The following is a 14755-nucleotide window of genomic DNA, read 5'->3' on the forward strand; positions in this document are numbered from 1 at the left end:
TACTCCAGTTTTCCAGTAGCTCAAAGTATCAATGGAATTATTTTATTCACTCTGGAAATTCAACAGTAAGCCTGTGGTTGGTGACTGTCATGAGTGGTGGCTTTCTGCCATGAGTCACACAGTGCCCTGACCCAGTTTCAAATGCATGAACAGGCAGCAGTGTGGAGGTGGGGAAGGAAGTTCTTGCAGTTGCCTGGAAGCTTTAAAAGTGTAACTGGTCCTTTATGCTTCATTTGATTAGCTAAGTAAAATTCCCTTGCCTGTTTTGCTATCGTGTGCACATAAACTGTGATGATTTAGGACTGTGCACAAGCCTTGGCTTCAATTAAGCCTTGTACATTCTTCCCTTTCTTTTATGTCCTTCTGCCCTTCCATGCAGCTGGACCCAGTGAGGTTTTCACCAAACCCTTCCTTGACTGTCACCATAAGACTTACTGACAACTAAGCAGCCATTATGCAGCACAGCCATCACTTGACAGGCTCCTTCTATGGCTGGGGGTGAGCAAGGGAAAGCAGGGTGAATGTTCAGAGCAGTAGGTACTGCTTTGGTTCTGAGCAGTTTTCTGACAGGGCTGTGGGTTCCAGGCACAGGAGAAGAGGAGAACAGCCAAGCCCCCTATATGTGCTGGTACAGAAGGTCACTTTACTATGGATCTGTTACTTCTGCTCCATGGTGGCAGGTGCTTTTCTTAAGAAACACTGGCTAGCTAAAATCATGACTAATTTTATCTGGATGAAAGAAGCACTGACCTTCCTCATCTTTGCTGCTGTCTTCAGATTCCCCAAATGGGTTTGCACGCCTGTGACAGAAGAATTAAAACTTTAATTACAGATTCTGGTCACTACCACAAACTGATGCTGCAATACTTCATCTCGCCTGAATTCACACTGTTACAGTGATGGATCACTGTCTCTGGCCATACCTGCCACCTCTGTTCTGGTCCAGAAATTCCATGGCAGGCAGCACGATATCAAATTGAATCGGTGTTCCAGGAGCAATGAGTTGTGTGGAGTCTTGAATGCCAGCTGGTTCACTGGGAATTATTTTGTCATTTTCCATATTCTTTACAGTCTGGCTAAAATGAAAATGGAAAAAAAGTATGTTTCTATCAATCAGTGACACCCTACCTTTGCTCTGGAAGGGAGACAAGATTATTCAAAAATCCAAAGCAGGACTGAACCTATGCAGACATGTAGGGTATTTTCCTATTTACCTGTTACTGAGGACTCTAATAAAATACTTTTTTAACCTAATATTATTTAGGATAAAAGTAAACATTGGTATATTAGACCTGAATGCAGATCACCTCTGAGTGTGGGCTGACTTTTAGCAATAGGTAGCCATTTGTCTCCCTGCCCTGTCCATACTCACAGCTGCATTACCAGCAGAGACCTGCACTTGTGTCTACACTTCTCAGTGACAATCACAACATCTTCTTAAGACCTCTCAGCCCCAGGCTCAATATAATTGCACATGGTCCCTGCTCCATGCAAAGGAGAACGTTACCTCAGGTGCTGAACTTCGTGCTTTTTTCCCAAGCTGGTAATGGGAGTCACTGCTTGCAGGGCTGTCTGATTTAATTTGATTGCAGCTGCCTATGAAAACGAGACAGAGCAGCTCTTTTAGACATGTATTTTACACTACCATGTGAAGAATAATGGGAGGGCAAGTTGAAGGAAAGGACTGAAAGATAGGAACAAGCTCCCACCTCTGGATTGTCAGTGAGATAGATCTGTCTGGAGATGTTGTTGATGGCACATATCCACTGGAAGGGAAAAATGAAACTGAAGTCTTCGAGATCACTTGCATACAAGAATAATAACATTAAGAAAATATTTTTACCTCCTCGTATTCTTTCTTGCTTTCTGCTTGAAGGGTTATACCCCTAAAATGCAAACACAGTGTTGACTCCAGGGCTTATAATAATATCACCAGCTTTGCATCCATTAACCACCAAAGGAACAAAAACCATGAATAAGCTGCAGCTAAAAGACACCACATGTGCCATTCAGGCACTTGTGGGGGAGGACTGGAAGGAATATGCTTTTAATTTGGAAACACCCTTCTGGAAACCCAGAAAAGCTTCCTACTACACCAAGCATGTTTTACAGGAAAGAGCATCTGAAGGGGTAGGTGTGACTGGCTGTCCTCAAACAAAACCTGTCTCATACGCTTTGCCTGTAGGAGTAGTGATCTGAAAGCAGTATCTTCTGTCTTCACAATCCACAGCCATAACAGAGCAGTTATCCAGGTCCTGAATCAATCCTCCAGCTACTGCTCCCCTTGGCTGACACATCAAGTTGCCACCTTGAGTGAAGAAATAGAGTCTTTCCCAAGTTGTAGTCACCAGACCTGTTTTACTGACGAGAAGATGCAGTGATAAAGACTCGTTACTGTTTAGAATAACTCCAAACAGGTATGAAACTGCAAACACATCCTGATGCTAATCAGAACTTTATGTTCACCCTGGCATTTTTTTTAATGATGGGTCTCTGTTAAGAAGAAAAAGCAGCACCTGTTCTTAGCAGAAACTAATCCTTAATGAAAGCTGAAAAATTAAATTAATTCCAAACATCCAAGTTAAAAATGGTATCTTCTAGTTAAGGAATAAAAGAGTTTTGAGTAACTGACATGAAATACTATGAGCAATTTCAGCACAAAGAATCAAAATGCAAAAAAGTATCTACTGCAGTAGTATCTCAGAGTCCATCTCTTGCTTAGCTGTAGACTCCTATTATAGTGTAATCCAGCTCTTGGAATACTATGAGAAATTAATAGATGCCCCCCACAAAGAAAAAATTACTAGATAAACAAAATAATAAATCACATAAATAGGGTTATTATATGCCAGCAATATACATAACTCCTGTGGAAGTTTATGGAAAATTTTATATGTAAAATCTGCAGAGGTAACTCTACATATGATACACATTCAAAGTTACAAACTTGCATTGTCCATAAAGCTTTTATTTATGTAAAAGAGGTCATTTATGAAAACATGTATTAACTACAAAATGTAGCTGTCTGTTTTTGTAAACACTGCGTCTTCTTTAAGATCTGGGAACAATCTGAACCCAGCCTCATCAGCTTCTAATTTATAGTCAGCTGAACGCAGGAAATTATTCCTGTAGGTAAATTCAATCAGAAGCAAACTTCTGTTTTCAGAAAAATAGTCTCAAATGCCTCTAATTTGGTTAAAGCTTCAAAAACACATTTCCAAAGATGACAGAGGTACTCAGGAGATGAAAAGTAGAGCTACCAAACCGATTTACGACCCTCAAACATCATTACCTGAGGAGTCTTTATGACCACCCCCCCTAAAAAAAAATCTAGCCACTGAACAAACCAGCAGATAACAACAATCTCCTTACTTTCTAAGATTAAGGTAGCCAGCCTTCTGGATGAGATTTCTATTGATAGAAGGTGAAGTTACATCAGAATCTGGGGTATAAACAGATTCATTAACCGCAATTAAATCCTGCTGGGATAGTCTCATTTTTTCAGCTTCGGCATCCAGCTCTCCCTGTATGCTAGAAAAAAACCAACAACACAAAAAGAAACCCAAAGCCACCATTAGCTATTTTATACCAGGACACAGTTAACATCTGTAAGTCAAAAATACCAGCTTGGATTACCTTGGAGGGTAGTGCAAAGATGAAATTTATTTTTCAAATAGACTTTATAGGAAATACTGGTTTTTAATACTGAAATGAGCACATGAGAAATGTTTAAGTGTTGAGAAAGAAGACTTCAGTTTATTTCTTGAGAGAGAGCTTGTAAAAGTATTGCTTCTATAAATTTACACTGCTGAACACATACAGACATTGCCCTGGTGTAGTGGCACTGTTCAAAGCAGGCTGTACTAGAGGATCTCTTGACTCTCACAGAATTTTGTCTAATTCCTGCAAGTCTGTAACACACAGGTATTCCTGCCTTGAGACCACTTATTAACTGGTCCTGGACTTCCACTGGTAAGTTTTCCATTAAGTCAAAACAATACATAACAAAACCAATATCTCAAGTCTCACTTTAGCATTAATTTTTTGTTTTTAATACTGTGTTCTGCTTTGGTGTGATCCAGAAAACATCCTTGGGGCAGGCTTGGCTAAACTGAGCTCATTTTAAATATATTGGTTTCTTGTTGCTGCATACCTTAGAAAGTCACTAATACCTGCACCTATGCCACAGTAATTTCCTCCCTACTTCCTGCCCAAGCAGTTAAACCTTTTGAAGAACATAAGCATAAAACACATGGTATACACAACAGGACCAGAGAGCCATGTGGCTTTTAAATTCGAGGACTCAGTTTCACAAGGAGCTTAAATAGATGCAAGACCTCATCACCACTGAAATTCTGTAGCTGCACAATGGGTCACATCAGCTTGTTGTTCCAAAAGAACAAATCTGACAAATGAAAAGCTTTTAGCTTGACTAGCAAGCAGATGTGACTGAGGCCTTGTGATCCCCAGCACGAAGGAAGGAGAGGAGTAGGCAGCAGAGTTTTCAGTGGCTGTGCAAACTGAAGTCTCGAAACCCTGTCCTGTGTCACTAATTCTATGCTGCACAGGGCCATTCAGAATTTTACAAGCTTCTCTTTTGGTTTTTCCAAAGACATCACACTCCTTTACTAGTTACATTTGAGTTGTACTTTCAAGCTTTACTGTGTGACAGACTTAAAACACAAAAACCAGACTCAGCAAAATAACTGAGCAGCCTATTTTTGCTTCCATTTACTACTGTACACTGTCCAGAACTCAAACCCATCAGACTTTGGAAAACAAGGGCTTATTCTACGGTGAGGATCCAATGGCAGGATCCTCCCTGTGCCTGTAAGACACAAGATGCCTTGGACTTACTAAACAAAAGACACTATTTCAATGGAGTTTAAAATCTGTCCTCCAGTCTGTAAAAATGCTGTATGGACTGTGTGGAAGGATTTATTTCACAAATGAGAGTGCAAAGATATGTAAGTAAGTATAAAAGTACAGAAAGTAAAGAATCATTTAGTGAAATAATCTACTGTACAAAGCACTTGTTTGTAGCACGGTTCTCAAATTAACAAGTATGCATTATTTAAAGTGCCACCAGAGTGAGAATAAGTAATGATCTGGCTATAGCTTAATATGAAAGGTATGGAGCATTAAAAAGTCAAGGACTCAGTTGGGACTATATTATCTTTAAGGTCCATTCCAGCCCCTTAACATTCTATGATTCTATGAAAAATGTTCTATTATGATTACATTTCAAGTGTAAAATTTACATTTACAGCAACTTAATTATAAAGAAAATGTCAATCTTCACTACAAGTAGAAGACCTGGAAGGGAGGTGTAAGAAAAAATGATCACAAAATTAGGATTACAAAAGCAGTTTATTGAAATGTAGGACTTAGCCACAGAAGGCTGAACTCAGTGGACTACTACAGCCTACACTGGATGCAATGAATATGTTGCCTAGGGTGAGGAGTTTTGTTTGCCTTGTGTAGCTACACCATCAAACCCTTTAGGCCCTAAATCCTTACTTGAGAGGTTAATGGTTATTGTTGCTGTATTATTACAGAAGACCCAGTAAATATAAGTACCTCTAATTCAGAAAGCACTTTAAGTCTATTGTATTAATACTGTTAACTCATTTCTAGCCCAAATTCCATGCTTTTGTGTTCATGAAGAGACACAGGGATGTAAGAAAGCATGTGAACACTTTACAGAATATAGTTTTTGACTATACTGTAAAAATACTCTCTGCAGTGTACAGACAGCAATTTCTTTTCCGTGTACAAACATCTCCTTTCTATCTGTTGCTTTAACAAAATATGCCCAACTATGCAATGGAAGCATGGAATGAATCTGATTGGAAAGAAAAAGAGGCACTCTCTGGTACATGGTGAAGGTTAGAGCACTACTGCTCGGACTCCAGTGGAACGACAAAAGCAAACAAAAGCACTGGGTTACCTCTGAACCATGTCTGAAACAGATGACAAAAAGCTGTCCATTCTTTTGGAAAACATCTCTGCTCCTTTCTTAAAGAAGTTAATCTGAAAAAGACCAAGAAAAAGGACACTGAAGGTTCTCTTGGCTTTGGCAGACAAGTAACAGATTGTGGGAGTGTGAACAGCGCTCCCATTCTGACTGGTACTTCTGGCGGGCGATCAAACACAAAGGCAAAACAGCTGCGTTGCCTTTCTTGGCACTTCCCACTTTTGCAACTCTCCACCCTTTCACACACAGATAAGCTGCTAGCTGCTGACAGGTATGCTTCCAATGAACTTGCTGAATGACTCAAATAAGAGAACAGGTAGCTTCTCTCACACTAGCACTGGGCAGAGCTGGGGCTCGTGGTGCTACGAGCTGCTGTGTGCAATGCCATCATATCGAAGGGAATGGGACACAAATCATCCATTAGATTTAGTAGTCAAACCTGGACTACCAACTCCAATATTAAAGTTTTCAAAGTGCTGTAGCAAAGTCAGTCAGGAAAGTGTAGCTGTGCTTACAGAACACTCCAGGGTAATTGGTTATATCAACTACAGTTTTACCATGGGTTTTGTTCTACTGAAGGAGCTAAAAAATGCTACTAGGGCCAAAGTGCACATTTTGTGACAGAAGATTAATTCTCTTAGCTGATATGGCTCAGCAGGCACACAACAGAAGGAAAGCACCTGCTATAGACTTGACCTTGAATTATCTGCTGCAGGGCACACAGTCATCATTAGAGCCTACTGGCAACTGAGTGAAGCATGGACTCAGCTAGCATGTGTTTGCAATTAATTAGGGTAAACACATAAAAATCAGTGATCTACTCTGGGAAGAGATGTAAAAGCAAATTCTTGGATGTTAAGCAATTTATTAGCTATTTCATCCACTTCTAATCGTGATTTCACTCCCCAACCCTGGGATGTAGGATTCCCAAGATTCAGATTTCTGCAACCATGTTATTGACCCTTGCAGACAAAGGAAAGAAAGAATGCCCTCCTAAAGAATGATTCACCTATTCTATTTCTGAAGCCTACTTCAGGAGGGAAGAGCTCTAAATTCCACTCATGACAGACTGGCACACCTCGCTTAGATGCTGATGCCAGTTTTCAGTCAAATGAACCCTCTATAAAGCCACTGCTTTTCCCAAAAATTCCAAATGAACTACTCATTTGTTGGAAATGTGAAACAGGAGACACGTATTTTGAGTAATTGATTAAGAAAATACATATTTGGGCTGAAAGGCAGTTCACAATATTTAAGCATCAACATAAATTCTGGTTATTCAGTCATTCCCATGACAGCCTGAGACTTCCCTGTATAAAGCACTGAGATAGGCAGTTTTGCCAGATAAAGTACTGGGAAAGAAAGTTCTGTTTGGCTTCCAGTAAAGGAAACCAATGCAGTTCTTTCAGTTAGGATAATTACAGCAGAGAAGCAGTGTGAACTCTCCTGGTGGGGAAAGTGACTGAATCCTCATTTACTACCTATTTTAAATGAGGCACATGTGCTGCAAAAGACAGGATGATGTACATGATGAGCCACACTACAATCTCAAACAGGGCACATCAATTTTTCCTCTTTTCATAGCCCAATTCTTATTTTCCAAACACCTTCTTTCATCAAAATCAAAGGCACACAAGATCCTTAAAATGGGTGATAATGAGAATCAAGTGCTGTGATAATACTAGTTTATTGATCCTCCTGATATCCTGGAGAGTCAGACTATCAGTCTTACATTTATCCAGACTTGAGAAATGCTCTATCAAATTGCTGGTAAAATAAAAATTAGAAAAAGGGTTTTCCAGCCTTATGCTCAATCCTCTCTACTGTTCTGCCCTTCCAGCTCTCCAGAGCATGCTCTGTTCCCCATCGTGCACACTGCTCATCAGTATGCTGAACATTACGTGCCAGGAAGGGAACTGCTACATAGGAGAGTTTGTGCAGACTGAGTAAACAGTGGAAGTAACTGCTACTGCACTGACAGCTCAGCTCTGTAAAATCTAACCCTAAACTGATTTTGCATAGAAGCGTACTGGATTTTCTTTTCATTAGTGTCTTTCCTGAATATCTAAACATTCAGCTATCTGCCACAAACAAAATCTGTTGTTGGAATCTAGGCAAGCTGAATGCAAGTTGTTTCCCCTCCACCCTCATTGTAATTTGTGAGTTCTCAAAATAAATCCAGAACTACAATGTTTTACTTTTCCCAGGAACATGTCTAAGTGATACAGACACTTTACTGTCAATACCTGTCCTCGTGTATATCCTAGCATAGGTTCCATCATTGCCACTCTCTTCCTGTACTGCAGAGCATTCAGGGCACAGTAATATTGCAGGGATGAAAGGTGCTGCTTTCTTCTTGCATTTGCCACTTCTTTTGCTACTTCTGCCTTAAGCTGAATAAAAAACGATAAAGAGGTTGACAGAGTGTTACTGTGTATATGGATACATTTGCTGATGATCTTCAAGTTATTTTTAAATCCCTCTCATTTACAGAGCTTCTCCAGGTTAAAATGAAGGATGAGAAACGAAGAAAGCAAATCCAAAACCCAAAGCAAGTACTTCAAGCCCTTCTCTGTCAGCCCTTCAGCATTTGAGGCGCCCCTGTGACTACAAACTACATAACTACCACCACCACTAAAAATCTGGATCAGATCTCTGTGCAAGAAATTTATTTGCAGCTGAGATGACAACACAAGTCTGCAAGTGCAGAATTCAGAGGTGAATAATTCACAGCAAGCTATACCACATTGTGTTCCATAAGGCATTTCCTTTCAAGGACCATCCTGTAGAACGGATTCACTCTCAGGACAGGGCCAGCCATACACTTTTTGACAAAGGGATGTATTTTAGAATAGCAGTCCAGTGGGCAAAGGAGGAGGAATGTAGAGCAATCCCACCAAGAGAGTTATGTGCATTGTTAAGTGGGATGACAGTCCATACAGAGCAATTTAACAGGAAGATACATGCAAAGAAATGGAATGCTTTAGGAACAGCAGACACAAGGCTTCATGGCAGTTCAGAAAGAATTGTACTCAGTGATATTGCATCACCACCTCAGCTGTACAACAGTAGGCCCATACAAAGCTGTTTATCGTCACTTGGATTGCCTCCATCTGAAAAGCTCCCATGGATCTGAAGGGCTCTAGTTGAGCACAATATTTGGTCAGTCGCCTAACTTGGCGAAAACAGGTGTAACTGCTGAGTTGATGGTTAAAAGCTTTGTGTCTGCTTGGAAATGAAATCACAAGTATTACTGAGCTACTGTGAATTTAAGCAATGAGCTCTCCAAAGTTCACAATGAACAATGATGCAGACAGAATGGCTGATGAAAACATTTCATTTTCCCTTTCACATTTGTTACCTTTTCATTTTCTTTCCTTTTCGGTAACCTGCTATACTTTGCCATGGACACGTCATGTTCTGTAGACAAGGAATATTATTTTTTTTTAGAAATGTGATGTGTGTGTGCACAGATTAAACATGTCTTCTGTGCTCTAACAGCTGCATATGAATAGAAACAAACAAAACAGGGACACATACCATTGCTAGCAAGGCCAAAGAGATCCTTCAATGTGCTTACTTCTGGAAAAGAGAAACCAAATATTCCAAGTAAAATCAGCTTTTAACACTTGGTTCAACTGAGACCATTTATGGCATATTTACTGCCCAAGTCACTCCAGCCCTTTCACAGCAGAGATCTGTACATTGCACCTATCTTGAAAATGCTAAACCAGATCAGCTGCTAGAGAAATGAATAAGCAGATTAAGGGTGGAGTGAGTTTATTTTATTGAGCAAGTTGTCACTATGAAAAAGATGCCTTATCTGCCAGTGTCATTTCTCCAAAGAAGCACCATTTCAGTATGTTTATTCTGACAAAAGATCATAAAAAACCAGCAGTTCTGAACAACTTCCTGACAGTGCTTAAGTGATACTGAGAAATTTAAGATCCAGAGATGCATGAACTAAAGCCTTTCCCTGTACATGAATCTGTAATGTGGAACATTTTTTGCTAAGCTGCTCTGTGAAAAGAGATACATATCTAACACACCTGACTGCTGGCTATGATGCTTGCATTACAAACACTGGCCATGAGTTTCTGATACAGGTAGAGAGAAGACAGACTAAACCGGCAACTTTAGCTTCACAAGTTTTGGGCACAAACTGCTCTTAGTGTCCCCACCAACATATGCTACAACTGGCAAAACTCTCTCAAAAGGCTACAAAGAAAGCACAATCACAAGAACAGACATTATGCAACTGTGAAAATACCAAGGGGAAACTGTAGGATGTCATCATGGTCTCTGATTATTTTTAACATCGTACTCATTAATCAGTTTCACTCCCCCTTTTTTTCCCCAGACTGCTTCATTATGACTCAGATGCAGAAAGACAGAAATTTTTTCCACATGTAACTAACTTGTATCTAAAGGTTTCAACAGTATTCAATGTGTAGATGTAACAAGATCAAAAGTAAAAACAGTGACAGAGTTAATCTTCCTTGCTTCCTTGTTTAATCCCTCTATGAAATTCCAATATGGCCAAGTCTCTACTAAACATCATGTCTTACAAACTGCATCAGAAAAAAATGGATGCTGTGATGGATAGAATAAAAAAAAAAATTGACATCCAGGAAATTTGAAGAAACTTTCATTTTTTGTCATGCAGCAGCTGAAGCTTCGGTTGCAGGCTTCATATGCATTTTTTGTACCTTTTTTTAATGAAAAGCGGGAAGAACCCATAAATATGGAAACAGAATTACTATCTCTGAGTCACATTAAAGAGGTGGGGAAGTGTTTATAGAATCAACATCCTACCATCCAAATCCCACTGTATATTTAACAGTTATGATAAACAATGTATTCATTAACATAGACACCTGGATGTCTTCACAATTTCAAATCAGATACTATCAGGAACTTAAACCAGTCGTTATTTTGCTGTAGTTGTTTTGTCTCCCACCAAAATGATGTCTACAAGGACGCAAGTGGGACTGTAACAAGTGAAATGAGCAGTGGGCTTTAAAAAAAAAAAAAAGGAAAGAAAGAAAGAAATGCTGCTATAAAAACTCACATTTCTATTGCATAAGTAGGTAAGAGTGTCCTTGACCTTGAATATGAGCTTGTTTCTTTTGAAATGACATCAAATATTTGCATTACTGCCTTGCTGTTTAAGTAATGAATTTCCAAATTTGTGAAATCAGGTAACTTGGAACTACCCTTGCATGGCAAGGACTTAAAGAGGACTGCTTCCTTAAAAAGGAGGGAATATACTATTCTCTGAAGTTAGAACAACATTCTTGCTTGTGCTTGTCAAACAGCCCCAAACTTCTGAAGTGGGATAAATACTGTTTGCAAGCCCAATTCACTGCTGAATTTCCCTTCTGGCAATTATAACATCAATGACTTCACTGAAATTACACTGGTGTAAAAGCAGGGTGACCCAACAAAGAACAAAGCTGTATTTTTAAACTTGCACCATATGGTGCATAAAATGTTATGTGGTGAACTTGAACTGGTTTTGTCTGAGTAAAAGCATGCACCTGTCAATGAAATTCTGTAGCAGAAAAAAAAACCTAAAAAACTTTTCTGTGAATCACCAAAGAACAAATTAATACATGGCATTATGTCTCAGTTTATGGTGCAATAAGCAAGAAGGAACACATGAGGAAAACAGAAACTTAGAATAAAATTTACCTGTGAGATCCTTTTCTCGAAATTGTATTATTGGGAGAACCATTGTATCTGCAAGTTGTTTTGCCAGTTCAGAATGAAGAATATTGAGCTGAAACAGAGAAATGTTCTAAGACACAATGTAAATAAAAACACCAGAACACACCAGCCATTTGTGCCCAGTGGATATAATGTACTTCAATGCTTAAAATACACTTCTCAAGGTATCTGAGACAGATGGGGATGTCTCCCTAAATGCTTCATTCCTGCCTGGTATTTCCCAAGGATCCAAGAACACTTCAGTTCCCACATAACGGATTAGGGCAATTCACTTGACCGTTAATTCTAATGCTTAACCCAACAGGATTTAAACTGTAATTATCCTTTATTAACCTGTTTTTGTTAAGTCTCTATGCCATGGAGTTACAATCCCACCACCATGACTACAATGTCTTTCCATGAACAAGGGTTACCCACAATCACAACAGGGGACAACCACAATGAAGGGTCCCATTCAAATATTTTACCTTCCTAGCGGTTTCCCTATTCCTGTTTTTGTAAGTGTTCCTAAACTTCAGCACACAGCTGTTTTAAAGCACCCATGTGCCACTATTTAGGATGAAGGCAGGCAAGGCTCTCATGTCAACAGTGGCATGCTAAGAAGATGAGATGGGTGCAGGTAGGACAGCTATCGATCACACTGCAGGAGCACCAGGAGGGTGCCACACCTTGGTGGGACATTCTGCCTGTTTGCTCACAGTGTCCTGGAGACCTCTAGGCAGCCTCATGCAGGTAAGGATGAGGCCAGGATTTCCCACTAGGCAACACAATTCAAATCTGATAGAACAGACAACTAAAACAGGCACAAGGGGTAGCTAACACAGAAAAGGAGGCTGAGGAATGGAGCAGGCTCTTGTGAGGGAAAACATGACTGACAGAACAGAGCAGAGGCTTTCAGCTTTCTGACCCCAAATGGCACTCTTTTCTTGTACTTGGGAAGGAGAAAGTTCGTGTTTTGATTTATTTGGAGTTCACATAAGCAACTACAAGACTTGTGATAACAAGTGCTCCTTTCAGGTATCCTGAGAACACACATGCAGCAAGAAAAGCCTAAAAAAAACAAAGCAAACCTTTGGGATTCCTCTCACTACATCGTTAAGAGTTTATCCTTGGGCTCTAAAATTTTTAACTTACTTTTTGTCCCATAACCCTCTCTCCCCTTCCAAACAGCAGACCTCAGTACAGCCTTTTGCCTTCTTAATCAAAGTTGGAAGTAGACTAACAAGAACAAGACTTTTCTGATGGCACAGCACTGCTCACAGCAGAGAGTGATGTGACAAATGAAACCTAAGCAAGAAGGACCTAGATACCAAGGCTATATTGAAATGTTATATGGGCAGGTCTAACAAAAGCATTTATAAAGGCTCCCAGTACTTAGCAGAAACCTCCAGGGAGTAGGGGTATTCACTGCATGCGGCTTCACTGTCTTCACCACACAGTACTGCAGCCTTCCCCAGACTTCTCTGGATTCTGCACGACCTCACAGCAACTAAACTGCAGCTTTACCAATTCACAGCTGCCCTGCATCCATACCTAGCAAGTTTTGGCTCAAACTGCAGTGTTTAAAGCTTAGAAATATAAGTGTCATTTTAATATGGAATTAAATAAAAGATTGTCCTAGCCTAGATGACACATCCTGGTTTAGTGTCTTTTTAAGTTCCCTTAGGAAGTTCAGCTTTGCTCTGAGGATAGCATACAGGATGAAGCCAAAGAAACAGCTCTAACCATTATGGAAGGGTGTTATCAAACTTCTTTATCCAGAATGAAATGGCTCTAAAACCCAGGCACAATCTAGCCTTCAGTGGGAAGGCTCTGAATCGAAAGGACAGACCCAAAGAAAAACCACTAATATTCTGTATTGTAAAAAGAGAATATTAGCAATTCAAATTACCTCATCCACAACTTTTGAAAAATAATGAAGGGTGGATATCACTTCTTCATCTCCTTTACCTAAGGCAAAATGCTGGAAATAGAAACACATGTTTGGTCCATAAATCAATAAAGATGAATATAAAATACAACACATTTTACTACAAAAAGAAAGAATATGTCTACAAAATGAAACAAATGATAAAAATAAATGTAAAACCAGAAACTCATTAATATACTTCTTTTACTCTGCTCTTCTTGTGTTAAATGAATGGATTTTGGACAACACTTAATTCTCATTATACTCATTTTAAAGTCATAGAACTGGAACAAACTGACTTTATCTTCATAAATTTATTAACTCAGATTTTGTACCTTTTTGGGGTTTTTTTTTACTTGTTTGGTTGATTCTGGGTTTTTTTAGGACTCTCAGAAATGACCCAATTCCCTTAAACATCCTGGGGAAATTCACAACTGCCGTCACATGAAACCAAGTGAAGCAAATGGCATGAGCACTTCCAGAAAACAAAGGATTTACAGACTTCTTCACAAGTGCTGAGGCAGGAAAGAAATCAAAGTCACGTGCTGAACATACCTGCTTTTCATAGGCAAGGAGCTGCTTCGAAAGCTGTTGTGTGGCAAGACACATTTCATTCTACAAACAAAAATGCCATGTTAATAGAAATAATGAAAGGTCCCTAGTGCTGCTGTTACCACTACTTTGTTACCAGTGTCTTGACTGAATCTGAAACTACCCACAAAAACATTCAGTTGTGTGCAAGCAGCTAGTCCCAACATACCTGCACAGATGTCCTGCTTTCAGCTAGGATAGAGTTAATTTCTTCTCAGCAGCTGTTACAGTGCTGTGTTTTGGATTCAGAGTAAGAATAGTGCTGCTAACACACTGATGTTTTGGATTTTTGCAAAGTTGTGTTTATCCTAAGTAAAGGGTTTTTTTTTCCTTGTCTCGCTCGGCCAGTGAGAGGGCACGCAAAAGAAACTGGGAGGGAGCACAGCTGGGACAGATGACCCAAAAGGACCAAAGGTATATTCCACACCATGGAGCAGCATGCCCAGTAAATAAATTGGGACAAGTAACGCCAAAGGGAGGCCAATCTGGGTTCGGGAAGAGGGGTTCTAGCATTGGTCATTTGGTGGTGAGCAACTGCAGGGTGCATC

At 39.7% G+C, this 14755-nt stretch overlaps 2 protein-coding genes across 3 annotated transcripts in view; one reads left to right on the top strand and one right to left on the bottom strand.

The window, feature by feature from the left end:
• The window catches only part of WASHC4 (WASH complex subunit 4), a 55210-nt gene extending 43589 nt beyond the window's left edge, over positions 1 to 11621 (top strand). Inside the window, exon 34 of the mRNA XM_032107466.1 lies at positions 8471 to 11621. The gene's annotated coding sequence lies outside the window, so the exon portion shown is untranslated. The remainder of the gene's footprint in view (positions 1 to 8470) is intronic.
• APPL2 (adaptor protein, phosphotyrosine interacting with PH domain and leucine zipper 2) overlaps positions 1 to 14755 on the bottom strand; it is a 33316-nt gene that overhangs the window by 4166 nt on the left and 14395 nt on the right. For both annotated transcript variants that reach the window (XM_032107468.1, XM_032107469.1), the window contains exons 3-16: positions 14172 to 14231; positions 13599 to 13670; positions 11672 to 11759; positions 9518 to 9559; positions 9339 to 9397; positions 8224 to 8370; positions 5951 to 6033; positions 3373 to 3531; positions 2173 to 2361; positions 1844 to 1886; positions 1710 to 1766; positions 1508 to 1596; positions 924 to 1076; positions 751 to 800 (exon numbers count right to left, since the gene is read on the bottom strand). In XM_032107468.1, coding sequence (XP_031963359.1) covers positions 751 to 800; positions 924 to 1076; positions 1508 to 1596; positions 1710 to 1766; positions 1844 to 1886; positions 2173 to 2361; positions 3373 to 3531; positions 5951 to 6033; positions 8224 to 8370; positions 9339 to 9397; positions 9518 to 9559; positions 11672 to 11759; positions 13599 to 13670; positions 14172 to 14231 — 1291 coding nt within the window. The remainder of the gene's footprint in view (positions 1 to 750; positions 801 to 923; positions 1077 to 1507; positions 1597 to 1709; positions 1767 to 1843; positions 1887 to 2172; positions 2362 to 3372; positions 3532 to 5950; positions 6034 to 8223; positions 8371 to 9338; positions 9398 to 9517; positions 9560 to 11671; positions 11760 to 13598; positions 13671 to 14171; positions 14232 to 14755) is intronic.

This window comes from Corvus moneduloides, chromosome 4 (genome assembly GCF_009650955.1).
Source record: "Corvus moneduloides isolate bCorMon1 chromosome 4, bCorMon1.pri, whole genome shotgun sequence".
Lineage (NCBI taxonomy): Eukaryota > Metazoa > Chordata > Aves > Passeriformes > Corvidae > Corvus > Corvus moneduloides.